Consider the following 26,092-nt stretch of genomic DNA (forward strand, 5'->3'; position numbering starts at 1 on the left):
GTTCAAACAGGATACCGAAGTCTGGACGCAGCAATCCAGAACGACTCCAGATTGGTTTTCCTTTCTCGTGTTCCACTTGTCCATTCCTCCCACACACACCGCAGCCGGGCCCTTTGCTTTCCCCCATAAAGGTAGATATGCAGTCCACTCATTATCAGGAAACCGGCGCACCTACAGATGACCACACGGACACAAGAAACTATTGCACAAAGAGAATCCTGGGAATCAAACGTAACACCCAGAGGCAGGCTCGCTCAATTCCCTCCATCATACGTAACTTTGTAAATTTTTTTTTTTGAGATTTTATTTTTTTATTTGAGAGACAGAGATCACAAGTAGGCAGAGAGGCAGGCAGAGAGAGAGGAGGAAGCAGGCTCCCCGTTGAGCAGAGAGCCCGATTCGGGGCTGGATCCCAGGACCCTGGGATCATGACCTGAGCTAAAGTCAGAAGCTTTAACCCACTGAGCCACCCAGGTGCCCCACTTCATAAAGTTTTTTGAAAAGATTTTATTTATTTACTTATTTGACAGAGAGAGCTAGATCACAAGTAGGCAGAGAGAGAGGGGTAGGCAGTCTCTCCACTTGGCAGAGAGCCCGATGCGGGGCTCCATCCCCGGACCCTGAGAGCATGACCTGAGTGGAAGGCAGATACTTTACCCACCGAGCCACCCAGGTGCCTGTAAATTTTTAATCAACATGGTCTCGCCTCAGTGACGTGTGTATATCCCTGTGTGTGTCCATCCTGCAAGGCTAGGAATGGAAATGTAAGGACATTCCTGTCAAAGCGCAAGTACACACAAACTAAACAATACTTATGATTACCCCATCTTAGGAATCCAGGGTCAGCCAGAGCATTATTTCTCAGGTCAGTACAGCTTTGAGAGAGTGCCGATGCCCTCTAATAAAATGGTACATTATCCCGGAATGTCACGCCTGCCTTCCATTCTTCTAAGACACGGGAGGCCATCCATTTCTTAACTTCTCAAATGTGGAAAACAAAGTTATTTGCAAAGACCTCCCGTCGGAAATTATTTCCAGCACTGCCTGAGCCACTCCCTGGACACCAAGGAGAGATTCCCTTTGAACACTTTTACACCCTACGCATGAAGTGTTTTCATGGCCTGGACCACGAAGTCCACTTGGACGCCACTGACAGAATGTGAGAAGGGTATGAGCCCTGGGACAGGCCTGCAGGGCGGGGAGACTGGCTTGTAGCCAGTCATGGCTAGCATCGTGGCCTCTAAATTCCTCTCAAGCAGCAGTTCTACAAGCGACCTCCTTTCCCCTGCTCTGTTCCTTTGGATTCCTTTGCAATTCGACTGCCATTCTGAGTCCTCGGATCCTTTATTCCCTATGTAGGCTCAGACAGCCGATGCTTCTGCTCTTCTTGAAAACATCTCTCATGAATCCTTTCTAACTGCCCTGACCCTCATTGCTCGCTCATTGGCTTCTTAAGGCCCGGCAGCTTTAATCCAAATGCTCACAACGGGAGACTTCTCTGAACTGAGGTGCTGTTCACCCCAGTTGCCAGTTTTATCTTCCGCTGCCTTCTGCCCAGCCACACATACTCTCTCCTGGTCGCCCTCTGGGGAAGCCTCCTGCTACTGTCGTGAGTTCCCAGAACCTTAGGAACTTCATACGAATTAATTGTCTTCCAGGTCTGGAGGTCAGAAGCTGATGGAGTCTTATTGGACTAAAATCAAGGTGTCTACAGGGCTGAGTTCCTTCTGGAGGCTCAAAGGGAGAACACCTTTCTTTGGCTTTCCTGCTGTCATAGGCTGGAAGGCCCTCTCCTTGGCTCCCAGCCCCCTCCACCATCTTCAAAGGCAGCGATGCTGCCCTGAGCCTTCTCCTGCTACCACCTCTCTGGTTCTCCCTCTTCTGTCTCCCTCTTCTGCTTTTAAGGACTCTTGTGATTACATTGGGCCTGCCTGCATCATCTAGACTAGTCTCCCTATTTTAATGTCAGTCGCTGAGCAAACTTAATTCCCCTTTCCACGTAGCCTAATTCTCAAGCTTATTCTCAAGTTCTGGGAATTAGGACATACACGTCCATGGCGGTAATGTTACTCCGCTTGTCACAAGCTCTATCCTATCCTCTGTCTCCCACATTCAAGAAATGCTTTCATTATCTATGCCCCATTTTGCAATTATTTCAGCATCTGTCAATTCATTGATTATTGTTGCTAAAACCACAAGTTTGGGTTTTTAAAATTTATTTATTTATTTATTTGAGAGGTAGGGAGAGACAATGAAAGAGAGAGAGCATGAGAGGAGAGAGGTCAGCGGGAGAAGCAAACTTCCTGCTGAGCAGGGAGCCCGATGTGGGGCTTGATCCCAGGACTCCAGGATCATGACCCGAGCGGAAGGCAGTCGCTTAACCAGCTGAGCCACCCAGGCACCCCAAAACCTCATGTTTAAATTAAGTAAGGCTAGTAATTGCAAATTATATATTTAGAGGTCTGGATTTATATTTTTAGGGAAAAAACCCATGACATTGAATGCTTATATTTACACTCACTTTGTATTATAAAGCACACCAGTGCCCACTCTGAAGATCCTAATAAAACACACACCATTTAACATTGAATTAGCAGAAGCTAACGATACTAATGATACTGCTTAATTATGTTTGGCAGTCAAACCCCGAGAGCACTACGTTTCAAATGTATTTCAAAAGCCAGCATCTAACGCATACGTAAAGTATTTCTGCATCAGTGAGCCACACATTTTAGGAAACCTGCAGCAACTTCGGCTTAGACTTCTTCTTTTTTTTTTTTTTAAAGATTTTATTTATTTATTTGACAGAGAGAGATCACATGTAGGCAGAGAGGCAGGCAGAGAGAGAGGAGGAAGCAGGCTCCCTGCTGAGCAGAGAGCCCGATGCGGGGCTCGATCCCAGGCCCCTGAGATCATGACACTGAGCCACCCAGGCGCCCCTCCCTTGTATTTCGGAGGAGCAGTTCTCCACGTGGGGTCCTGGGCCCAGCCCAGGCATCGCGAAGAAGGTTGCTAGACACGCACATCCTTCGACCGCAGTAGAGACCCGATCCCTCAGAAACTCTGGCTCGGTGACCCGCTGGACTAGGGAGGGCCGCCCGGGGGGCTCAGCGGCTTCAGCAACCGACTCCGGTTTCCGCTCAGGTCAGGATCTGCGGGTGGGATCCTGCCCCCCACATGGGGCCCTGATCAGGCGCTCAGGGTCCGGGTGGGTTTCAGATTCTCCCTCCGCTGCGTCTCTCCCCAGTCACGGTCTCGCTCTCAAACACGCCCTTAAGAAGAGAAAGTCTTCCAGGCCCTGCTGACGCACGTCTGAGTGAGGCCTGCTCCCCGAAAGCCCAGTGCGCGTCCCCGTCGAGGATGCGCCCTCTGGGCTCCCTCCGCTGCCGAGCTCCGAGCAGCCGGGACCAGAGCCGCTCATTCCCGCTTCCCGCACGGGTGTCCGGCGGGGTCTGCGCGTCCCTCAGCCGCCGAGGGCCCGAAGAGCCCGCGTGGCGCCCGTGGGTACGCGCCGCCGGGAGCGGCGTCAGGGCGTGAGGGGAAGACGAGCGCCGGAAGCACCGACCGTTCACCTCACGTGTCCGGTGCGCGGGAGCGGCCGCTGCGCGGTGACAGCCGCAGGACAGCCTGAGGAGGCCGAGTGTCCGAAGAGTCTGACACGTGCGTGCTGCGCTGCGGGGGAGCGGCGGCTGAGGAAGCTGAGGAGGCCCCTCCGAATTCGCAGCTGCTGTTCCTCTGCTGAGCGTTCCCGTCAGCACACTAACGGCGGGATCCCGCATTCTAGAGCAGAACGAGCTCGCTCAGGGCCGGCTTTCTCCAGAATAAACATCCACTACGCACGTCGAGGGGCGACACTAAGCGACGGTGGGGGCGAGGCCGAAGGTAACGCGGCCAGGACGGCTCTTCTGCTAAGCACCGGCTCTCCTCAGCCCTGGCCGCACGTCCGTCTGCTGGCTTTTCTGCTCCGGGGCCGCCTCCTGCCCGCGGCCCCCGCGGCCCGCGCGCCGCCCTTCGAGATCGGAAGCGGCCAGGAGGCCCGCTGGGACCGAGCGCGAGCACGGATGGCGGGAAGCCCGGGCGGGGTCCTCAGCGGAGGAGATGCGCAGAGCCGGGAAGGCTGCCCTCTCGCGGCGCCCGGACGGAATCCCGCAGACGCGGCCGCGGGATGTGTTCAGCCGGCACTCGGGCCCGTGGCCCCGCCCCCTGCTGCCGCGCGCGCAACCACGCTCGGAGCCGAAGACGCCGCCGCCGGTAGGTGGCGAGCGCGTCTCGGCCAATGAGGTGCCAGGAGCGAAAGACTGGCCAATGAGACGCCGGGAGGGTCGGGCGGCCGGCCAATCGCGACGCCTGGCACCCGGATATGATTGCGGGTTCTGAAGGCCGGCGGTGAGGGAGTGTGAGGGGCTCGGCACGTGGGGCTGGGGTTGGGGCCGAGAGCCGGGAGCCGGGAGCCGGGAGCCCGGGTGATCGTGGTTCGGGTTCCGTGTCCCGCGCGTGGGGACTGCGTGTCAGCGTCACCCCTCTGGGGTCGAGCGGGGGCTCAGTCCGTACGGCTGTCCGTGCGGGCCGAATTCCGCCGCCGGGCGCGGGCGCGTGTGCAAGCGCAGCCCATGGTCCCTCAGGGGGCGAGCCGGAGGGTCGCGGAGACGCGGCGCGGACGGTGACAGCATGAACCTCCTACCCAAGAGCTCCCGGGAGTTCGGCTCCGCGGAGTACTGGGAGAAGTTCTTCCAGCAGCGGGGGAAGCGGGCTTTCGAGTGGTACGGAAGCTACCTGGAGCTGTGCGGGGTGCTGCACAAGTACATGAAGCCCCGGGAGAAGGTGAGCGCGGCCGCGCGCCCGGCGTGCGCTCGGAGCGTGGGCGCCGAGCACCGTCCCGCCGCCCGTGGCGGGAGGACGGGCCGCGGTTCACGGCGGCCGCCTGGGCCCGCGGCTCCGGGCTCTGGGCAGCTCTGAAACGTCCTGTGCAAGGTTTCGGGGTGGGGGGGCGCGACCTGCTGCCCCAGCCTCTCCCTGACTTAGTCATCGCCCGGGAAGAGTGACCGCAGTAGTGACCCTGGCTGTCGCCTCCCGGGGCCGCGGGCGCGTTTCCGTCACGGCGCACCCGTGTGGAGCCGGCGGTCGCCGTGGCTTTCCTGACGCCGAGTCCGCCGGCGGGGGCTGTGGCCGGCCGCGGCACTTCCGGCCTGCGCTGCGCCGGCGACCGGGAGCCGGAAGGCACGTCCCGGGGTGCCCGGGGCCAAGCTGAGCGCGGGGGGCTCGGGATCGACGAGGTGTGCGGGGGGTGGGGCCGAAAGAAGGGCGGGAAGGTGACTGGTGGGACGCGCGCCGCGTGCGGGGCTGTGCGAGTGCCGCGTGCGGGGCTGTGCGGGTGCCGCGTGCGGGGCTGTGCGGGTGCCGCGTGCGGGGCTGTGCGGGTGCCGCGTGCGGGGCTGTGCGGGTGCCGCGTGCGCTCCTTCCTGGGCTGGGATCTCGTCACGAGTCCGCGAGGCTCCTGCATGGGCTGTCGGGGAAGCGGCGGCTCCGAGCGCCGGTGTCTCGGCGCAGGTCGTGTGCAGGGAGCGCTCCCGTGGGAGCTGAGACTCAGCCCCATCAGGGCAAGACTTGGGCTCTTCCCACCAGGCTTTTCCAGGGAGGGGACGCTGGGGCCGCATTTCGAGGGCTGGGTGCACGCCTGCTGCGCCGAGAGGGGGCAGCAGCTTGTGATTCAGGTTTGGCTTTAGGACATGCCGGAGAAAGGCCCTTGGGTGGTTCAGGCGACTCCGTGCTGGATTCTTGAGTTCAGCTCAGGTCTTGATCTCTGGGTTGTGATTTCAAGTCCGGCCTTGGCCTCCGTGCTGGGGCTGGAGGCACCTTAAACCGAAGGAGTAAAGAATACCGTGAGGTGGACCCGAAGGCGTGAGTGATTGAATATGGTTCTGCCACAACTAGGTTTTAATAGCCAAAGAAGAGGTGTGACCTGACCGTGTTTGGATTCTGTGCCTTCCTATCACTTCTTGAGTAACTGATGGTTGCTTCAGGGCGGACGACCAGGATTAGCTTGCTAGTGTAGTACAGAAAGCCCATTTTCCCATACCTTGCTTCGTGTGGCTGAATGTGGTTTTCAGCAATGAGTTTCCCTAAGATGGAACCTGGAATCGCCCCGGAAATGGTGCTGTCTCCTAACAGTAGCATGTGCACCCCTGGAAACTTACCAGCCACGGGGAAATCTGATTCCTGAAAGTATCTGCATGTCATTCCTCTGCCTTGACCACCTTCATCTTGTTGGTTTTTCCCCTCAGGTGCTGGTGATTGGGTGCGGGAACTCGGAGCTAAGTGAGCAGCTGTATGATGTGGGCTATTTGGATATAGTGAACATTGACATCAGTGAGGTGGTCATCAAGCAAATGAAGGAACGCAATGCCAGCCGACGGCCCCAGATGAGCTTCTTGAAGATGGACATGACACAGATGGAGTTTCCTGATGCTTCGTTCCAGGTGGTGTTGGACAAGGGCACCCTGGACGCTGTCCTGACAGACGAGGAGGAGAACACCCTGCACCAAGTGGACAGGATGCTGGCTGAGGTTGGCCGTGTCCTGCAGGTGGGCGGTCGCTACCTCTGCATCTCCCTGGCTCAGGCTCACATCCTGAAGAAAGCAGTGGGTCACTTCTCTCGGGAGGGGTGGATGGTGAGGGTACACCAGGTGGCCAGCAGCCAGGACCGGGTACTGGAAGCAGAGCCTCGGTTCTCCCTACCTGTCTTTGCCTTCATCATGACCAAGTTCAGGCCAGTCCCTGGCTCTGCCCTTCAGATCTTTGAGCTGTGTGCTCAGGAGCAGGGCAAGCCTGTGCGGCTGGAGAGTGCCGAGCGGCTGGCTGAGGCGGTGCGTGAGCGGCAGCAGTATGCCTGGCTGTGCAGCCAGCTGTACCGCAAGGCCGGGCTGGGGAGTGTATCTCTGGACTTGTGCGATGGGGACACGGGGGAGCCACGCTACACCCTCCACGTGGTGGACAACCCCACTGTGAAACCATCGCGGGACAATCATTTTGCCATTTTCATCAGTGAGTTGGGATTGCTCCCTCTCTTCCCTGGAGGGGCTGGCTTATAGGGGCTGGGGCTTTGGTGGATGGGTACGCCGTGGCCGGTTTATCTTGCAGGGGGTGGCACTTCAAGAAGTAGACTCTCCCAGGCCTGAGGGAGGGGGAGTAGCAGCTGTCCAGCTACCTGCTTAAGATTTGAGGCTTATTTCTTCAGACCTTCCATTGCAAAGGCTTGGTAAAGTGTGAGAAAGGGTTTGGTAGGGAGGAGAGAGAGAGGCAACAGGGATAAATTTAGGTAAGTCTCACAGTGTAGCGAGTTACTTTGTACCACAGAGTCCTGGAAGCAGCAGAGTCAGCTCCGTAGCCTGTGAGCTGCATGACTTGGGGAGAACTGCTGTACTTCTCTGCCGAACTCGGAGATAGCACAGAGTAGTAGCTGAACAAGCCACTGTTGAGTTCCAGTTCTAGCTCAGTCCCTTCCTGGTGGTGTGACCTTGGACATTCCCTTTCTTTCTGTGCCTGAGTTTCCTCATCTATAAAGTGAGGTGGTTAACTGTCGTGTAGGTGTGAGAGGTGTAAAATCTCTTTGAGTGGTGCTCGCACATGGGAAGTGCTTGGAAAACAGAAGTGGTATTAGTGAAGGGTGTAAATAATACCAGATTTACCTCAGTAATGGTGAAAAGAAATAGGATGACGAAGTGCTTTCAAAAGTAGGAAATTCTAGACAAAGGCAAGTTGTTGAAATCATCACCCTGGTAATTTGCTGACAAGTCAGCTATTTTCCCAAGTATTCCGTAATCCTGCTTGTCCGCCTATGGGAACAAAGAGTGTAGTTGACACAGCATGGGGTCTGGGCTTGGCTGCCTGGGTTTGAACCCCAGCTTCCCCATTTATGAATTGTGTGAATTTGGGCAAATAATTCCACTTCTGTGTCTCAATGTCCTCGTTTATGAAATGGGAATAATAATACCACGTGTATCTTAGCCTGTTGTGAAGATTCAATTAGTTTCTGTTTGTACACTTCTTGGAATAATGCTTAGCGTGTAATAAGTGTTAGTATTATTGTTATTTTTCTTGGACTAGGTACCCGTCTCTCTCCCTCACATGGTCACGTGGGTCCTACCTTGTGTCTGATGGCTGCTTTGCTCTGGGCATTGTGCACAGGGAATTGACAGCCCTCAGTGGGTCATAGTTGGAAGGGATGCTAGAACTTCTCTGGGGCTGACTCTGTGCCATGTAGGTTATATTGGTTGGGTCTTGAACACTCTTCCCTGGATTCTGTGTCACCAAGTGCTCTTTCCAGTCCCCCAGGGTCGCGAGACCGAGTGGCTCTTTGGCATGGAAGAGGGTCGGAAGCAGCTGGCGGCCAGTGCAGGCTTCAGGAGGCTGATCACAGTGGCCCTCCACCGGGGCCAGCGGTACGAAGGCATGGACAGCATCCAAGCCGAGCTGTCAGCCAGAGTCATGGAGTTGGCTCCTGCCGGGATGCCCGCCCAGCAGCAGGTAATAGAGCTCTGGCATCAGCTTTCACGGATCTCTAGAGAAGTCATATTAGCAGCCACATAGGCATAGGATGACTTGGCAGGAGCTAGGAAGAGGGTCTGTGCCCCTGGCCTATTCCTGGTGGGCATGTCAACAGCTCAGAACTAAGTGGGCAGTACTTCAGTTCTCTTGACTCCAGGCAGTGAGAGGAGGGAGAAGGGTTGCTATGTGGGGCCTCTGCGACTCCACACAGAAATGAAATGCTCTCCACCTTCCAGGCTCTCACTCTTTATACTGTGGGTTGTTCAGACTCTGTTTCTCCTTACCCCCTTTTGTGTCTTTTGCTTCTTGGAACTATCATTGTCTTGAGTGTAGAGTGAAAAAGAGGCAAAACAGCTCAGATTAGTTTTCAGGATATTAGCATTGCTGGCCTGGCATTTTCCTGGGAAGGAAACAAGGTTTTTGCTGACATTGTCTGTCTTACTCCATCCTGCTCAGACAGAGTCATTGATAGCTGAGTTCCTTACAGGTGCTTTAGCCATGGCAAGTAGGAAAGCCAAGTTCCTTAGGGGCGTGTTGCTGTGGTAGCAGATGTGGAAAGATAAACCTAGACTCCCCGGTTCTAGCCTGTGGTTCTGCCCACTACACTGTCTTGTGTTTGCAGATGAATGTGTGTTTGATTGGGGTTGGTGTCCCTCAAAGAGATGGAGATCTTGTGGGGAGTGCCGGTGTCTCTGCAAAGCCAGGGGTCCCTGGTGATTATTAATACTCTTGGAGGTCTTTAAAGATTGAGAAGGGAAGTGGAAAAGTCTAGAGGGAAAATGTATTTTTCTCCTAAATTTTTCTCTTGTTAAGAAAAATGGGGAAAGGGGCGCCTGGGTGGCTCAGTGGGTTAAGCCTCTGCCTTCAGCTCAGGTCATGATCCTGGAGTCCTGGGATCGAGTCCCGCATCGGGCTCTCTGCTCAGCAGGGGGCCTGCTTCCCCCCCTCCCCTTCTCTCTCTCTGTCTGCCTCTCTGCCTACTTGTGATCTCTGTCAAATAAATAAATAAAATGTTTAAAAAAAAAAAAAAGAAAAGAAAAATGGGGGAAAAGATGAGAATAATTGCAGGGAGAGTTCGCCAAACTTAGAATGCTTGGTTTCTCTCTGGATTTGCTCTCAGATTTCCTTCTCTCATAGTTCCCTGCGGAAGGTTCTCTCTAGGTTTTATGGAAAGTCCTTTGAGCATTCCTAAGGAGAAACTCATGTTTTTCTGAGGGAGAAACCTTGCATTTTACTGAGGGTTTGGGGGTTTCCAAAGAGTGAATTAAACCTTTTGTGATCTCATGAAAAGCCCCAGGAAAGTTCCTTTCTTTTTTCTTTTTTTTAAATGCAGCTTTCTTAGTTTTTTTTTTGTTTGTTTGTTTGTTTTTTTCTTAAGATTTTATTTATTTATTTGATAGAGATCACAAGTCGGTGGAGAGGAGGCAGGCAGAGAGAGAGAGAGAGGAGGAGGAAGCAGGCTCCCCGATGAGCAGAGAGCCTGATGTGGGGCTCGATCCCAGGACTCCGGGATCATGACCTGAGCTGAAGGCAGAGGCTTAACCCACTGAGCCACCCAGGCGCCCCTCAGGAAAGTTTCTTATTAGAATGGCAAATCTTGGAAGTTCTTGGTGTCCTGAACCTTGGTATGGGGATTCCTCATACACAAACAAAGGGAAAAGATGATCATTTCTCATGTTTCTTAATTGAGCTGGTATTTGACCACATCTCTGTTATATCTTCAGGTGCCCTTTCTGTCTGTGGGTGGGGACATCGGGGTCCGGACCGTTCAGCACCAAGGCTGCAGTCCCTTGAGTGGCAGCTATGTGGTCGAGGATGTGCAGGGGGATGACAAGCACTACTTCCGGCGGCTCATCTTCCTCAGCAACAGGAATGTGGTGCAGTCTGAAGCCAGGTTGCTGAAGGATGTGTCTCACAGAGGTGAGGTGTCATCCGCACACTGGTGGAACCCAAGTGGACATGGCCTGGACTTTCCCTTCAGGGTGGTCAGACCGACCTGGGTACCTGTGATCAGAGGCACACGGCTCTGTGAGTTTTCCTGTTACCATCTGGGCTCTGCTATAAACGGCAGTAAACAGAATGGAGGTGTATGTTGTTCTTGAGCGAAGTCCAGGTCTCAGATGATAAGGGCCTGGGGTGGTGCTTTACCACACAGATGTGGTTATCACTTTAATGCCTTCAGTTTGAAGGCCATCTGTTTTGTACGGGGCTCCATATGCGTCTGTATTATATTAATTCAGTAAACTTCTGTGAGGTGAGCCGGAAAAGTTCCAGGTGCAGGTGACCCCCCACCTCCTCCATACTGCCGGCCTCTGCGATAGGTTTCAGAAGGGCTTTGGAGTTGGCGGGTACCTCACAGGTCGCCTAGTCTGGTTCTGTTTAGTTGAACTCTCTGCATTGGAGGGAATGTTTAATGTCCGCTTAGTTGCCCAATATGGTAACCATTGGCCATGTGTGCCTCCTGAGCACGTGGAATGTGGCTGCTGCAAGGAAGGCGCTGAAACGTTAATGTTTTCAAATTGTAATTTATGTTCAGTGGCCACAGTGGCTAGTGGCTATGGTATTGGACAGTGTAGATCTAGGCCATGTCCTCTAGGATCCTTTCCATTTCCTTAAAGTAGGCTCCGGGGGCGTGGGCTCTTGAGTCGGGTCGGCCTCGCTGCAGCACAGTGCTGCTGGTACGGCTTGCTTTCCCTGGACTAGCGCGCTCAGCATAGGACCTCGTCATCTCTGTCTCTCATTTAGCCCAGAAGAAACGGAAGAAGGACAGGAAGAAGCCGCGGGCTGATGACACTCCAGAGGACCTCCCTGCAGCCCCAGGGCGGCCCATTGACAAGACTTACCTGTGCTGTGAGCACCACAAAGCAATGATTGCCGGCCTTGCCCTGCTCAGAAACCCGGAGCTGCTCCTAGGTGAGGAGGACGCTGGTGCCTTCCACAGGCGGGGGGTGTGGGCGATTACAGCCGTCTTGTGTGAGCACAGCGATGACAGACCAACAAATCCACATATATCCATAGTTTTCTCCTTCCCAGTCTTCTTCTAAGTTAATAAACGGCCAGTAGCTCTTCCCTCAGACTCAGATTGTAATCTCAAAATGACTGCATGTGTGGGTGTCTAACTTTTTTTTAAAATTTATTTATTTAAAATATTAAAGTTGCGGGGGAGGGTGACTGGGTGATGGATGTTGGGGAGGATATGTGCTATGGTGAGTGCTCTGAATTAAGACTGATGATTCACAGACCTACACCCCTGAAACAAACAATACTTTGTATGTTAATAATAAAATCAATATATTACTGTTAACATGTTAATATAAATAACATAATTAATATTGATAATGTAGTTATCAATAATATTGACAATTAATATAATAATGTTGATAAAGTGTATGCAGTGAGCTACAGAAAGTACACAGATTTTAAGCTGTTCAGTTTATTGAGTGTTTGCATATGTCTACCCATGTAGCCAGATGGAACATTTAAAAATCATGACTCCAGAAATTCCTGTGCACTTGGGAAGAATTTCTGGCCTTCAGTCCTGCATTATTTGAGCACCAGATGCAATTCTTTCTCGAATTTCTGCTTACATTAAGAAATCTATTATTATTGGTAGAATAATCATAGGTTTATTACTAATAATTAATTTGGGTCTGACCACAGTAGCCAAAATGTTCATTTTTCTGTCTAGGCTTTTAACTGTTCATCTAAAGGCCTGAGGATGTCTTATGAAACACCCTATGCTCTTGGCTTATCTTGGTGTTGCTGTATGTCCCTAGAGTCTCAGTGCTTAGGTTTAATCCTCGGATACCAATCCTAATTTAATGTCTCCTTCCGGTGATTTTTGTTTCTTGTCTTCTTGTGTCTGCCTATGGTTGCTGAGGTTTCTCTGTACTTAGGACTAGGATTTGGGCCTTTGTTTTCCCATGATTTCTGGAACTTGGGAGGAATGACTTGGCTGATGTGTCTGAAGGGCAACTGTGGCCTTTGAGTTGAAAGCTGGGCAGAGGGCATTGCATCTACACTGCCTTGTAGAGCGAGATGTTGGCCATTGTTCCTGCCAGTTCCTAGGGGAAGTCTGATCATGCTTATGGTGGGGACTCTTGGTATGATATCAGCTAAGAGCTTTGGGATCTTTAAGGCTCTGTAATAATAACACACTGGTTCAGCTTCTGGATGTAGTAGAGAAAGGATTGTGAGGCCAGGGTTGAGTTTTCAGATGTCAGATTGGCCCCTAAATTTCTGGGATGAGACAGAGAGGCTGGGCCCCTAAATCTTGTATCCCCTGGGCAGAGCAAATAATCCAGCTCCCTCTTTAGCCCTCCCCAAGGCTAATACAAAACTTTCAGTGAGCAGATTGTCAAATGATTCTTTATTTCTTTATTGCAGAGACCCCACTGGCGTTGTTGGTAGTAGGCCTGGGTGGGGGCAGCCTCCCTCTGTTTGTCCACGATCATTTCCCGAAGTCCTGTATTGATGCTGTGGAGATCGACCCCTGCATGTTGGAAGTGGCCACCCAGTGGTTTGGCTTCTCCCAGAGCGATCGGATGAAGGTCCATATTGCAGACGGCCTGGACTATATTACCAGCCTGGCGGGAAGAAAAGGTACTATAGCTTTTGGAGAATTTGGAGGGGTGTTGGGAGAAGAGTCCTCAAAGTCAGCAGACCTGCATGGGCCTCTAGGCTTCATCTATGACAATAAACATTGTCCCAGTCTTTCGTTGATCTGTTCATTCATTGGTTGATGTACTGATTCAGTAAATCTGGAGTGCCAGCCACGTCCTCAGCACTGAGCTGGGCGGTTGGGATACAGCAACAAGGAAAATCGACCATTTCGGCCCTTGGGGTGCTAACGGATCAGTGGGCTTTTCTCCTGGTTCTCTTCTGACTCTGTGTCCTTGCCACTTCCTCATCCTCCCAAGGAACCCCTAAGGTGTGTAGCTGGGTGAGGAAAAGGGGAAGAAAAGTTGGGGTGTGTGTGGGGAGTTGTTTATTCAGTCTTTCAGCTGGGGGTGAAGCAGAGAGAGAGCCAGACAGCGTTCATGTAGATCGGTGCTTGTACCCCTGGAGGCGCCGGGCTGTGTGTACAGACGTGTCATTGGCCCTTGTAAGCACAGGGTGAGGGCGCTTCCGGCAGCAAGTGAGTAGAGACCAGAGATCCGGCTTAACATCCTGCCGTGCATGGGACAGCCATCCTTGACAGAGAATTACCTGTCCCCAGTGTCAGTGGTGCTGAGGTTGAGAAACGCTGAAGCAGAGGCCGCTCAGTGGGGTGCTAGTGGCCCTGCTGTGCTGGAGTTAAGGCTCCATCTTGCTCTCATGTTTCCTATCTCAGACTTAGGACAAAGGCATATTAATGTTCTGCAATAGCTCCTGTGCTCCTTTTGCCACGTTCTATGTAGGCTCTCAGAGCATGGGTCCCTCAGGGAGAGGTCAGCCAGGTCGGTTTTGTCTTAAGTGAACCTGGGAGCTCGAGCCACACACCCTTCCTGGTCTGTCTGTTCCATACCCCACCCTCTGGTTCTCACTGGATCAGAGCATCTCCCAGTTAGGGTGTGGCAGAGCAGGGTGCCTGGGGTGAGTATTTTGGTGCTGGGATGGACAGATGGTGCAGGAATTTTAATTGCAAGCTGAACTTTCTATGAAGTGTATCTAAGTATCAGAGCTTTACAAGTTACCTCTCTGAGGCTGGGGCCCATGTGGGGACCTGGGCCCAGCGTAGCTAGTACGTGGGAAATCTTTGACACTGCTCAAGGTTCATGGCAGACGCTCAGTCTGTGATGTGTTGCTATCGTTCCTGCCCATCAGTCAGTTCTGAAGAGCCCTGCAATCGTCTAACAAGCACCTTCCAGGTTGTTAGAGGGCTCAGTGCTACAGATGTGAGCAGTGGTTGTCCTTGGACTTTGCTGCTCTCTAAGAAACCAAAACGAGATCTGTGCCATGCCCGGTAATGGGCATGCAGTAGTCCTAAGTCAATATTTATTATTATTGAATAACCGTTTTCGTAGTCTCAAAGTTCGCTGCAAGTCAGTAGCATTGCAGGTTACCCCTGTAAAAACTGTTTCCGTTAGAGAAAGGGAAGCATCTCACGCATCATCTGTTCTTTCTCACCCAGGTAGCTAGATCTTTTTTCTTGAGCCTGCAGTTACTCAAGTACTAGAAAAAATACACTAACTTTAATTTGATAACATTTTCCCCTGCTACCACTTGCTAGGTCAGTCCTTAAAGGCTTAGACAGCTGCTTTGTGTAAATCAGTAGTTCTTAACTGTGCCTATATTTTGAATTACCTGGGAGTTGAAGAAAAATATTTGAGGTTTCCTGTCTCCCCTCCTACCTGTTCCTTCCCACACCAGGGTTTTTGACTCGGGTGGTCAGAAATGGAGCCCAGGTTCTCCCAAGTATTTCAGATATCCTGAGGTGACCCTAAGGTTCTGCTGGGATTGAAAATTACTGGTACAGACAGACTCTCAACCAAGTAGCAATGATGCTAGTGTGGACCCCATGAATATGTGTGCTTATGGGAGGGGCTTTTATTTTTTTTATTTTTTAAAGATTTTGTTTATTTATTTGACAGACAGATCACAGGTTGGCAGAGAGACAGGCAGAGAGAGAGGGGGAAGCAGGCTTTCCACCAAGCGGAGATCCCTAAACCCGATTCGGGGATTGATCCCAGGACTCTGAGATCACGACCTGAGCTGAAGACAGAGGCCTAACCCACTGAGCCACCGAGGCATCTCTGGAAGATGCTTTTAAATGTGGAGGAAAAGATCAGGTCAAAGCCCTGGCTGTCACGTGGGATGCTCACAGTGGAACCCTGAGTGACAGTGACTCCCCTGGACAGTCACTCAGTGTCCTTACAGACAAGCCATGGCGCTGATTCATCCTTCTGACGTAGCCGCCTGCGGCCACCACAGGTCACAGGGCACGCGTGGTGTAGGAATGTAGATGGCGTTAGACAAAGGCTTGATTGCTTCTCTTTTCCCAGCTCGGCCCCACTACAATGTCGTCATGTTTGATGTCGACAGCAAGGACCCAACACTGGGAATGAGTTGCCCACCACCAGCTTTTGTGGACCAGCCTTTCCTGCAAAAGGTCAAAAGCATCTTGACTCCTGAAGGTAGGAAGTACAAAAGGTTGTGGTGGGAGGTGGGATGAAGCCTTTAGAAATTGTTTTCTTTTTAACGAAAAGTGTGCATAAGTGTGTAGCTCGATGCATTTCCCCGAAGTGAACACATCCGTGTACTCTGAAAACACAGAACACTTGCAGCCCACCAGAGGGTCCACCACGTACCTCCTCCTGTAACTCCCCTTCTCAAGGGGAACCCCATCCTAACTTTAGTCAGTACTGCTTAGTTTTGCCCATTTTTGTTCTTTGTGTAAATGGAATCTTACAGAATATATTCCTTTTGTGTTTTTCTTTTTCATCAACATGATCTTTGTGAGATTTATCCATAGTGTTGTGTTTACATTGTTATTTTTATTGTTGTGTAGTGTCATTGTGTGTCTATACTGCATTGGTTTCTCCAGTCTGCTGTGCTGTTGGATTATTTCCTGCTTGAGGCTTTTATAAGCAGCATTGACATCAACATTCCAGTAGGTGACTTTTGGTGAAATGCATTTGCAGGTCTGTCAGGCATGTAGGTGGGGTTGTAATTGCTGGATCAGAGTTTCCTTGTAAGCTGGGGTTTCCTAGATGTTGCCAAACAGTTTTACCGTGTGCAGCAATTCATATCTCCCCCGGCGTGGTCATGCCAGCTGCCATCTGATTTCTTTCCATGGGGGCTGGCCTAGACATTGTGCTGTTCTGTCGTCATAGCAGCCCCTTTTCAAATAAGGAAACTGAAGTAAGGAAACTTAGCCAAGGTGACACAAGCTAATAGGCTGTGGCGCCAACTTCTCTTGGAAGCTAGACTCTTAGACCTCACGTTGACAGCCTCCCAGATGTTTTGGCTTGGTGTCAGGTACTTGGGTGAACATAGATTTTGGGAACCTTCATTGTTAGAGGTCAGGGTAACCTTGGCCCTCTTCCTGGCTGCTAAATACCCCAAAGTGTATATGTCAAGAGTGTAACACCCCTGTGGAGTTGGTACATTTTTTTCTTGGAGTGTTAATTACTTCTTTCTCAAAGCATTTCTTTGGGAAACTGAGGCAAGGAGAATGGCAAAGTAATTTGTTACCAGCACAGAAGAGCAAGAAATTAGCTTGGCGTTTTCTCATAGTTCACATATTCCTGCCTTCATACGCACTGTGCTCTCTGCAGACTCACTGCAGCTGTGTTTTCTTAGGCCACCGGCAGGAATCGGTCTGTTCTCAGAGCTGAACCTTGTCTCCAACATGTCCCGGATCTGCCAGACATGACTCTTTCCTTCCTGCCCTGTAGGTGTCTTTATCCTCAACCTTGTGTGCCGGGACTTGGGGCTGAAGGACTCAGTTCTGACCGGTCTCAAAGCAGTCTTCCCTCTCCTGTATGTGCGGCGAATTGAGGGTGAAGTAAATGAGATCCTGTTCTGCCAGCTGCACCCGGAGCAGAAACTTGCCATGCCAGAGGTCTTGGAAATGGCCCAGGCCTTGGAGCAGACCCTGAGGAAGCCTGGGAGGGGCTGGGATGACACGTATGTACTGTCAGATATGCTCAAGACCGTGAAGATTGTGTGACTGCTGGGCTGGGAAGTCTGCTCTGCTTCCTGCCACACTGACCTTGGGCTCCTAGCCTTCCAGAGATTGAAGAATTATAACGCACAGTATTTTTTAAGCCCTGTATTTTTCTTGGTTTCATACCTCCACCTTGTGAGGTTGCCTGAAGATCTGGGGCAATAAAAAATGTCCTTCCCATCCTGTCCTCTTTAGTACCACTTGGGTTGATTCCCTCTGCTTCTCCTGTGTCCTTGCGTAGGATTCCCTGCTGGAGCTCCCAACAGATGCTGATGCCTTAATGATTATACACTGAGCTCCTTAGGATGGAAGACGATCACATTTGATTGCTGGTTTGCTTTTGCTTTATCTTCCTATTGGTTCTGTAGGAATGATCTCAAGTGAGATAACATAGCTTTCTATGCCAAAAGACTATAAAAAGAGTAGGATTTCCATAGATGTGAGACAGATTTGAGAAAACGTCTAATCCACTCTGTCTTCCTCCAGATGGAACTGCTGTGGACATGATTCCAAGTTGTAAGAACATGCTAACCCACTCTAACAACTTTTCTCAGCTACCCAAACCTTGTAGCCTAAGGTTTTTGTTCTGTTCTCAGTGGAAGGGATGGATTTAAGTGGCCCCATAACTGCATGTCAGAGACAGCTGACTGAATTCTCCAGAATTGGTCTACTCTCCATTGACTGACGTGTGGGACCCAGTACAAAGACTGTGATGGATGGTTAAGAGTGGCCAGAAAACACGGATTAGTAATAAAAATGAACATGTTCCGGTAACTTTGATTCACGTACACTATATCATTTAATGAAATAAAGGAATGTTAAGCCAAAACTACATCTAACCTCAACTCTCCTTTGAGCCAGCAGCATCAGTCCTATCTACCTATTTACTGAAACTGTAAAAGCAGCAGCTCAGAGATTGGCTGGAATTTCATCTCTCCTAATTATGCCAAAGCCGACTTAATGAGCAGTGCCATGGAGAGGAAGCATTATCACCACACAGCATCCCAGCTTACTTTACAGGCCCTTTCAAATGGACTCTAACTTCTCGAGGTGAAGCATAGTTCAAAGGTAGGGTGTCATCCTCACAAAATCTTGTCAGCCCATTGAGGAGAAAGGATGTGAGGACAGAGTAGGGTGTTTGGATTTTACCCATTACAAAGACTTGGTGTTCCTTAAAGGGAGGACCTTTCCCTGGAGCCATGTAAAGGGAAGGCTGTGTCTTGTCCTGTCCCTGTACCTCAAAGGGCCTCAGTTTGGGAATCTTCCCATCGTCTTCTAACCTGTAAGCTCGTGCAGTGTTAGGACAGGTGATAGAGGACCCGGGTCTGAGTCCGAGGATTTACTCTGACTGCCCTTCTGTCCTCTCACGCTCTCAGGTTGCTGGCTTTGGGATAGCACATTTGGGTGGCACAGCCAAGCTAGAGATTTACCAGAATGAAGATGAGGTCTCAACTATCTAAGAAGAGCTGCCCAGGGGATTAGGCAGGCTTGTTGGAAAGGAACCTTCGGAAGTGGGAAGAGGCCGGCAGGGGTAATGACAGTTGTCTTCAAAATTTTGGAAGTCTGTGGGTACGAAAGAAGAGCGAAATTGATTTTGTGTACCTCCAAAGGCTGAAGGAAGACCAGCGGACAGAAATTACAGTTCGGCAGCTTTCAGTTTTATTTCCTTCGAAGAGATTTTTACCAGTGGAGGCCACTTTGCTCCCTGGAACACATGGTGACTCAGGCGGTTTACTCAGTCTTTACTCCCCTTGGTGTGCTCCCTGAGTTGTGAGGAAAGGGTTTTCTGTGTACAGGCAATGCCCTTGGTTGTGTCCCATCTTTCCCAGTGGAAAACTACCTCTTTTAGGGGGGTGGGGATGAGTTTCCATTTTCTTTTTATTTCTTTTTTTATTGAGATATAATTGACGTAAAACATTAGTTTCAGGAGTACAGCATGATTGGTTATTTGTACATATTGCGAAATGATCACAATAAGTCTAGTTAACATCTCGCCGCTCTTCACTTTTGTACTGATGACATGCAAATGGGTCTTTATGAAAGTTTAGCCCAACTTTAGGCACAGGAATTCTGAAGGAGGGGGAAGCCTGTGAACTCACATACCTTCCAGACTAGGCAAGTCACATAACTGTGAAGTGAGCAGGCATAAAACAGAAAGGCTAGGATGAAGGCTGCAGCAGACCAGAAAATGAGGGCTCCCTCAAACGGGAGCAGCTCAGAGGGGTCCTGACAGAACGTTGTCCCAGCACAGCTAGGTCTTTGAAGAAAAGCCAGAAATCCTGAATGTTTCCATGTGTGTGGCTATTAAAATATTGGCCAGTCAGAGAGTATCTTCAAGGGATGCCTGGGTGGCTCCGTCGGTTAAGTGTCTACCCTCTGCTCAGCTCACGATCCCAGCGTCTTGGAATGGAGTCCCACATCAGGCTCCTTTGCTCAGTGGGGAGCCTGCTTCTCCCTCTGCCTGCAGCTCCTCCTGCTTGTCTGAGAAATAGACAAATGAAATATTAAAAAAAAAAAAATCTTCAAGCCATAACTAACCTGTGGGCAGGTAGTTTGCATCATCCACCATCCCGGGAAAGCTCCAGAGACTTGAGAATCCAGCACACACCCAGGCTCTGAGTGAGCCAAAAACAAGGAGCAAGCTGTTAGCTGCTGGTCCCGAAAGTCTGCTAAAGGCCCATCTTGTGAAATGACCTACATTTTCTGCAATGGCTACTCGTGCGTGGGGAGGGTCCCACCGTCCTTGGGGGAGTTTACAGTTTAACCTCCCAGGACTTTCAGAGGTTGAGCAATAATAAATCACATGACAGCCTCCTCCTTCTCCTGTGAGACAAGTTCTGTAACAATCTGTGGCCCCTCTCTCACCCCTCCCAACACTCCAGTTTCTCAGTGTGTGCCTCCAGTCTTCCATCACGGCTCAGCCTGCTAACTGAGCCACTTCTTCAGTCCCTCCTGTGGGTAAACCAGTAGTTCTCAGCTTCACATTAGAGTCATCTGATATGGTATTCATGGTTGCCAAATGTGTCTGACATGTCCTAATCTTGGTAACCCATGAATGTGTTACATTACATGGCAAAGGGGATTCATGTAGTTGATGGATTTGATATTGGGAATCAGCTGACTTTAAGATAGGAGATTATTCTTGATTATCTGGGTGGGCCCAACACAGTGACAAGGGTCTTGAAATTGGCGGGGGTGGGGTGCAGAAAAGTCAATGTCAGAATGATCCAATATGAGAAAGATTCCACTGATGGTTGCTGGCTTTGAAGATTTAAAGAGCTCCTTGGCGTCTAGAACCTGGAAAAGGTGAGAGAACTGATTCTCCCCCAGAGCCTCCAATAAGGAATGCAGATCTGCCAACATCTTGATTTTAGTCCAGTGAGACCTCTTTGGGTCTTCGGCACTGTAGACATAAAAGATAATAAATGCGTTTTGTTTTAAGCCTCTTAGTCCATGGTAAATCCTTATAGCAGTAATAGAAACCTAATATACCTGGGGAATGTTTTGTATATGATAAGAACTTTTAAGATCTACTCTTAGTAACTTTCAAATATGCAATATAGTATTATTAACTATAGTCACCGTGTTGTACATTATATTCCCTTGACTGATTTTATAACTGGAATTTTGTCCTTTTGATCCCCATCACTCATTTCACACCCCCCCCCCCGTCCCTGGCAACCCTCAGTCTGTAAGCTTGGTTTTAGGGTCTTTGTTGTTTTTTAAGATTGCGCATGTGAGTAAGAGCGTATGATAATTGTCTTTTTTGACTTATTTTACTTAGCATAATGGCCTCAGAGTCCTCCATGTTGTCTCAAATGGCAAGGTTTCATTCTTTATGGCAGAATAATATTCCATTGTATATATATTACCTCATCTTCTTTATCCATTCAATGATAGACACTTAGGTTGTTTTCATATCTTGGATATTATAAATAATGTTGTGATAAACATGGGGGGACACATATCTTTTTGAGCTAGTATTTTAATTTTCTTCTGATAAATACCCAGAAGTGGAATTGCTAGATCATAAGGTAGCTCTATTTTTAATTTTTTGAGGAACTGCCATACTGTTTTCCTCAGTGGTGCACCATTTTACATTCTCACCAACAGTGTGCTACCTGGGATACCAAAAAAAATACTGAGGTTTGGGTACCACCTGTAGAGATTCTTGGTTTACTTGGTCTGGGAGACAACCTATGCATCAGACTGTCAGAAGCTTTCTAGGTGATCACGGGCACCCAAAGTTGAGGACGACTGAGGTAAAGGTGACGTGAGCGGCTGTGTGATTCGGCTGTGCTACTTCCATCGCTGGCTTAGCTCTGAGACACGAGCAGCAACATGCACTTGATGGAATATGTTCTCCCACTTTGTCTAGAAAAAACACACTGTGTTTGCCTTTCCTCAGACTCCCAGCACTCTTAACGCTGGCTGTGGAGGGTTTTTTCCTCCATACCAAGCAATGCTCCAGCTCATCACCACCAGCAAGGTGTCCTACAGTTCACTTCAAATTGGACACATCTGCCTGAGGTTAGTGCAGACCCGGAGACTCCCTGCCCGGCTTCAGATGTGTCTCAGAATCGGGAGTCCAGGTGGTCGCTTGTGCTTCTCAGCAATGAGCCGTGAGTCATGGGTTCCCATGGCCCCTTCTCCGGTTCAATAATCAGCAAAAGCGGCTCACAGAACTGAGGGCCACTGTTAACTTAGGTCACCAGTTTATTATAAAAGGATACAATTCAGGCACAAGCAGGTGGAAGAGATGCACAAGGCAAGGTGTCTGGAGGGGGGGTGTGGAGCTCCCCTCTGGGCACGCCACCTTCCGTGCACCTCCATGTGTCACCCACCTGGAAGGTCTCGGAACCTGTACTCTTGCGATTTTTATGGAGGCTTCATCATCTAGGTATGACTGAGTGTTAACTCAGTTTCCGGCCCCTCTCTCTTCCCCAGAGAATGAGAAGGGAGCTGAAAATGCCAAGCTTCCTCTTGAACCATAGCTTCATCTTTCTGGGGACCAGTTCCCATCCAAGAACCTACCAAGAGTCACCTCGTTAGAACAAAAGATGCTTCTGTCACCCAGGAAATGATAGGACTTTCCGGAGCCCTGTGTCAGGAACTGGGGTTCAAAACCAACTGGTGGCTAGTCAGTTAAGTCTCTGCCTTTGGGTCAAGTCATGATCCCAGGGTCCTAGGATCGGGCCCCATATTAGGCTCCTTGCTCAGCAGGGTGCCTGCTTTTCCCCTCCCTCTGCTGCTCCCCCTCCTTGGGCTATCTCGCTCTCTTAAATATATAAAAAATCTTAAAAAAAAAAAAAGAAACCAAATGGTATTTTATATTATTTCATACATCTATGCACCTGTGCACACCTCACCTTTGTCCTTTGAGTGGTTGAGGGTGGGGCAAGGTCAGCTTGCTGCACAGGGTAATTCTGTCCATGGAGCACAACAGCCCACTCCCCACTGTGACTGGGCCCTGAGCGTACTTCCTGAGGGCTAAAGAAAGCCCAAAGACTTTATTAAACCATAGGTAATCCAGTTTTTCTCTTGTGGTTTGTCGTCCATTCGGTTTCTACAAATTTGTCAGTAATGGTTGATGATAAGTAGAATTTTTTAAAAAAAGATTTTATTTAGAGAGAGACAGAGCACCAGAGCGGGTGGGGAGGGGCAAAGAGAGAGGGACAAGGAGGCTCCCCACTGAGCTAGGAGCTGGACATGGGGCTTGATCTCAGGACCCCGGGATCATGACCTGAGCCAAACTCAGATGCTTAATGAACTAAGGCACCTAGGAACCCCAAGAAGTAGAATTTTTTTTTTTAAGATTTTATTTATTTGACAGGGATCACTGGTAGGCAGAGAGGCAGGCAGAGAGAGAGAGGGGGAAGCAGCCTCCCTGCTGAGCTGATCCCAGGACCCTGGGATCATGAGCTGAAGGCAGAGACAGAGGCTTTAACCCACTGAGCCACCCAGGTGCCCCAAGAAGTAGAGTTCTTAAGTTGAGTTTTTCTTATATTCAATAGGCTTTTATTTATTTGTTTATTCTTGGAGATGCTGATCTGTGCCAAACTCCAGGCTTGTACTGAGGATAGAAAGGGAAGAGATGCAGCTCCTGATGTTATAGAGCTTCCTGAGTAGCTTGGGAGGTAAGTTGCAACGCATGGTTGAGTTCTGGAACCATATGTGCAAAAAGTGTGAGGAATGCACAGAAGAGGTGTTTGCTGAGAGTCTTAGATCCTTGTTAGACAGGTAAGGGTCTGGTGTCCATAAAAATGCCCCTCTTTTTTTTTTTTTTTTCCTCCTACTCCCCCGCCATCTTGTCCCCCCTCCTCCTCTTTTTTTTTTAAATTTATTTTTTATTTATTTTCGGCACAACAGTATTCATTATTTTTTCACCACACCTAGTGCTCCATGCAATCCGTGCCCTCTATAACACCCACCACCTGGTACCCCAACCTCCCACCCACCCGCCAATTCAAACCCCTCAGATTGTTTTTCAGAGTCCATAGTCTCTCATGGTTCACCTCCCCTTCCAATTTCCCCCAACTCCCTTCTCCTCTCTAACTCCCCATGTTCTCCATGCTATTTGTTATGCTCCACAAATAAGTGAAACCATATGATAATTGACTGTCTCTGCTTGACTGATTTCACTCAGCATAATCTCTTCCTGTCCCGTCCATGTTGCTACAAAAGTTGGGTATTCATCCTTTCTGATGGAGGCACAATCCTCCATAGTGTATATGGGCCACATCTTCCTTATCCATTCCTCCGTTGAAGGGCATCTTGGTTCTTTCCACAGTTTGGTGACCGTGGCCATTGCTGCTATAAACATTGGGGTACAGATGGCCCTTCTTTTCACTACATCTGTATCTTTGGGGTAAATACCCAGGAGTGCAATGTCAGGGTCATAGGGAAGGTCTATTTTTAATTTCTTGAGGAATCTCCACACTGTTCTCCAAAGAGGCTGCACCAACTTGCATTCCCACCAACAGTGTAAGAGGGTTCCCCTTTCTCCACATCCCCTCCAACACATGTTGTTTCCTGTCTTGTTAATTTTGGCCATTCTAACTGGTGTAAGGTGATATCTCAATGTGGTTTTAATTTGAATCTCCCTGATGGCTAACGTAAAGGATCTGTATTTGAGGAACTACAGAACACTCATGAAAGAAATTGAAGAAGACACAAAAAGATGGAAGACCATTCCATGCTCTTGGATCAGAAGAATCAACATTGTTAAAATGTCTATACTGCCTAGAGCAATCTATACTTTTAATGACATTCTGATCAAAATTCCACCGGTATTCTTCAAAGAGCTGGAGCAAATAATCCAAAAATTTGTATGGAACCAGAAGAGACCCCAAATCGCTAAGGAAATGTTGAAAAACAAAAATAAAACTGGGGGCATCATGCTACCTGATTTCAAGCTTTACTACAAAGCTGTGATCACCAAGACAGCATGGTACTGGCATAAAAACAGACACATAGACCAGTGGAACACAGTAGAGAGCCCAGATATAGACCCTCAACTCTATGGGCAAATAATCTTTGACAAAGCAGGAAAAAATATACAGTGGAAAAAAGACAGTCTCTTCAATAAATGGTGCTGGGAAAACTCCGCAGCTATTTGTAGAAGAGTGAAACTCGACCATTCTCTTAGACCGTACACAAAGATCAACTCAAAATGGATAGAAGACCTCAACGTGAGACAGGAATCCATCAGAATCTTAGAGGAGAACATAGGCAGTAACCTCTTCGATATCAGCCACAGCAACTTCTTTCAAGATATGTCTCCAAAGGCAAAGGAAACAAAAGCGAAAATAAACTTTTGGGACTTCATCAAAAACGCCCCTCTTATATTTAGACTGAAGGTGAGACCCGGTTTTTCTTTTTCCCAGCTCCGGTCGAGCTGGTTCCCATGCTTCCCAGTAGATGGCACTAAAGATCACACTGGAGTTTGTGGCGCCTGCAAAATTCCCCTTGGGAAAACTGAACTCTTTCAAGGAGCTGGTTCAGGTCAATCACATTTCCTGCTTTTTTCCTCTCACACCTGGGCCCAGACTCCTACTTTGCCTGTTTTTCTCTCTCTTCACTCAACACCTTATCCACTCTGCTCTTCCACTGTCACCCTTTCTGCCTTCCCAAACATGGAGCGAGGATCCTCTCCAGGCAAGATCTGCCGAGGTGGAGCACTGTGGAAACTGCCCCTTTTGCCTCCCATCCCCGACTGGAGAAGCAGTGGTGGTAACAGAGCAATGGGTTTGATGGTTATAGAATGTAAAGGAACATAAATCTAGGAAGTATATAAGAAATAAAAACATACCTGAGCTTGCAGGTTTTCCTGCAGAATATAAGTCCTTTCTATCATAGTAGTACAATAAATAGTACATGTGTGGAAAGGTTGGGAAAATATATACTTTGAAATAATGGATTTGGATCTTTAAAAATGCCAACCCACCTGTAGTGGTTTGACTAGTGGCCTCAAAATAGTAATGTCCAAATCTTAACCCCTGGATCCTGTAAATGGGACCTTCATTTGGAAAAAGGGTCTTTGCAAGTGTAATTAAGGATCTTGAAAGGAAATCATCCTGGATTTAAAATCCAAAGACGAGATCTTAGAATAAAAGAGAAGACAGACACAGGGGAAAAGACCACTGAACACAGAGGCAGATGGAAGAGAGACACCCACTAACTGAGAACAGCTAACAGCCACCAGAAGCAAGGAAAGAAGCTTGGAATGAGTCTCCCTCAGAGCCAGAAGGAACCATCGTGACAACCCCTTGTGACAACCCCTTGACTGAGGGTTTCTGACCTCCATGATGGCAGGAGAGTAAATTTCCGTTGTTTCAAGCTACCTGATTTGTGACAGTTTATTTCAGCAGTCTCAGGAAGTGAATACACTGCCTAAAA

General features: G+C 49.5%; 1 protein-coding gene across 2 annotated transcripts; it reads left to right on the forward strand.

The window, feature by feature from the left end:
• Nucleotides 1-4,436: 4,436 nt before the first annotated feature.
• METTL13 (methyltransferase 13, eEF1A lysine and N-terminal methyltransferase) lies at nt 4,437-18,007 on the forward strand. 2 transcript variants are annotated; one of them, XM_044266973.1, is made up of 8 exons: nt 4,437-4,821; nt 6,282-7,041; nt 8,324-8,523; nt 10,269-10,464; nt 11,290-11,457; nt 12,931-13,146; nt 15,528-15,659; nt 16,923-18,007. In XM_044266973.1, exons 1-8 carry the CDS (start codon nt 4,669-4,671, stop codon nt 17,195-17,197), a joined length of 2,100 nt encoding a protein of 699 aa, XP_044122908.1. In that variant the 5' UTR covers nt 4,437-4,668; the 3' UTR covers nt 17,198-18,007. The 2 variants fall into 2 exon arrangements, with proteins under 2 accessions (XP_044122908.1, XP_044122910.1); XM_044266975.1 differs by lacking the exon at nt 16,923-18,007 and adding an exon at nt 16,034-16,916.
• Nucleotides 18,008-26,092: the final 8,085 nt, after the last annotated feature.

Source organism: Neovison vison, chromosome 10, assembly GCF_020171115.1.
Source record: "Neovison vison isolate M4711 chromosome 10, ASM_NN_V1, whole genome shotgun sequence".
NCBI lineage: Eukaryota > Metazoa > Chordata > Mammalia > Carnivora > Mustelidae > Neogale > Neogale vison.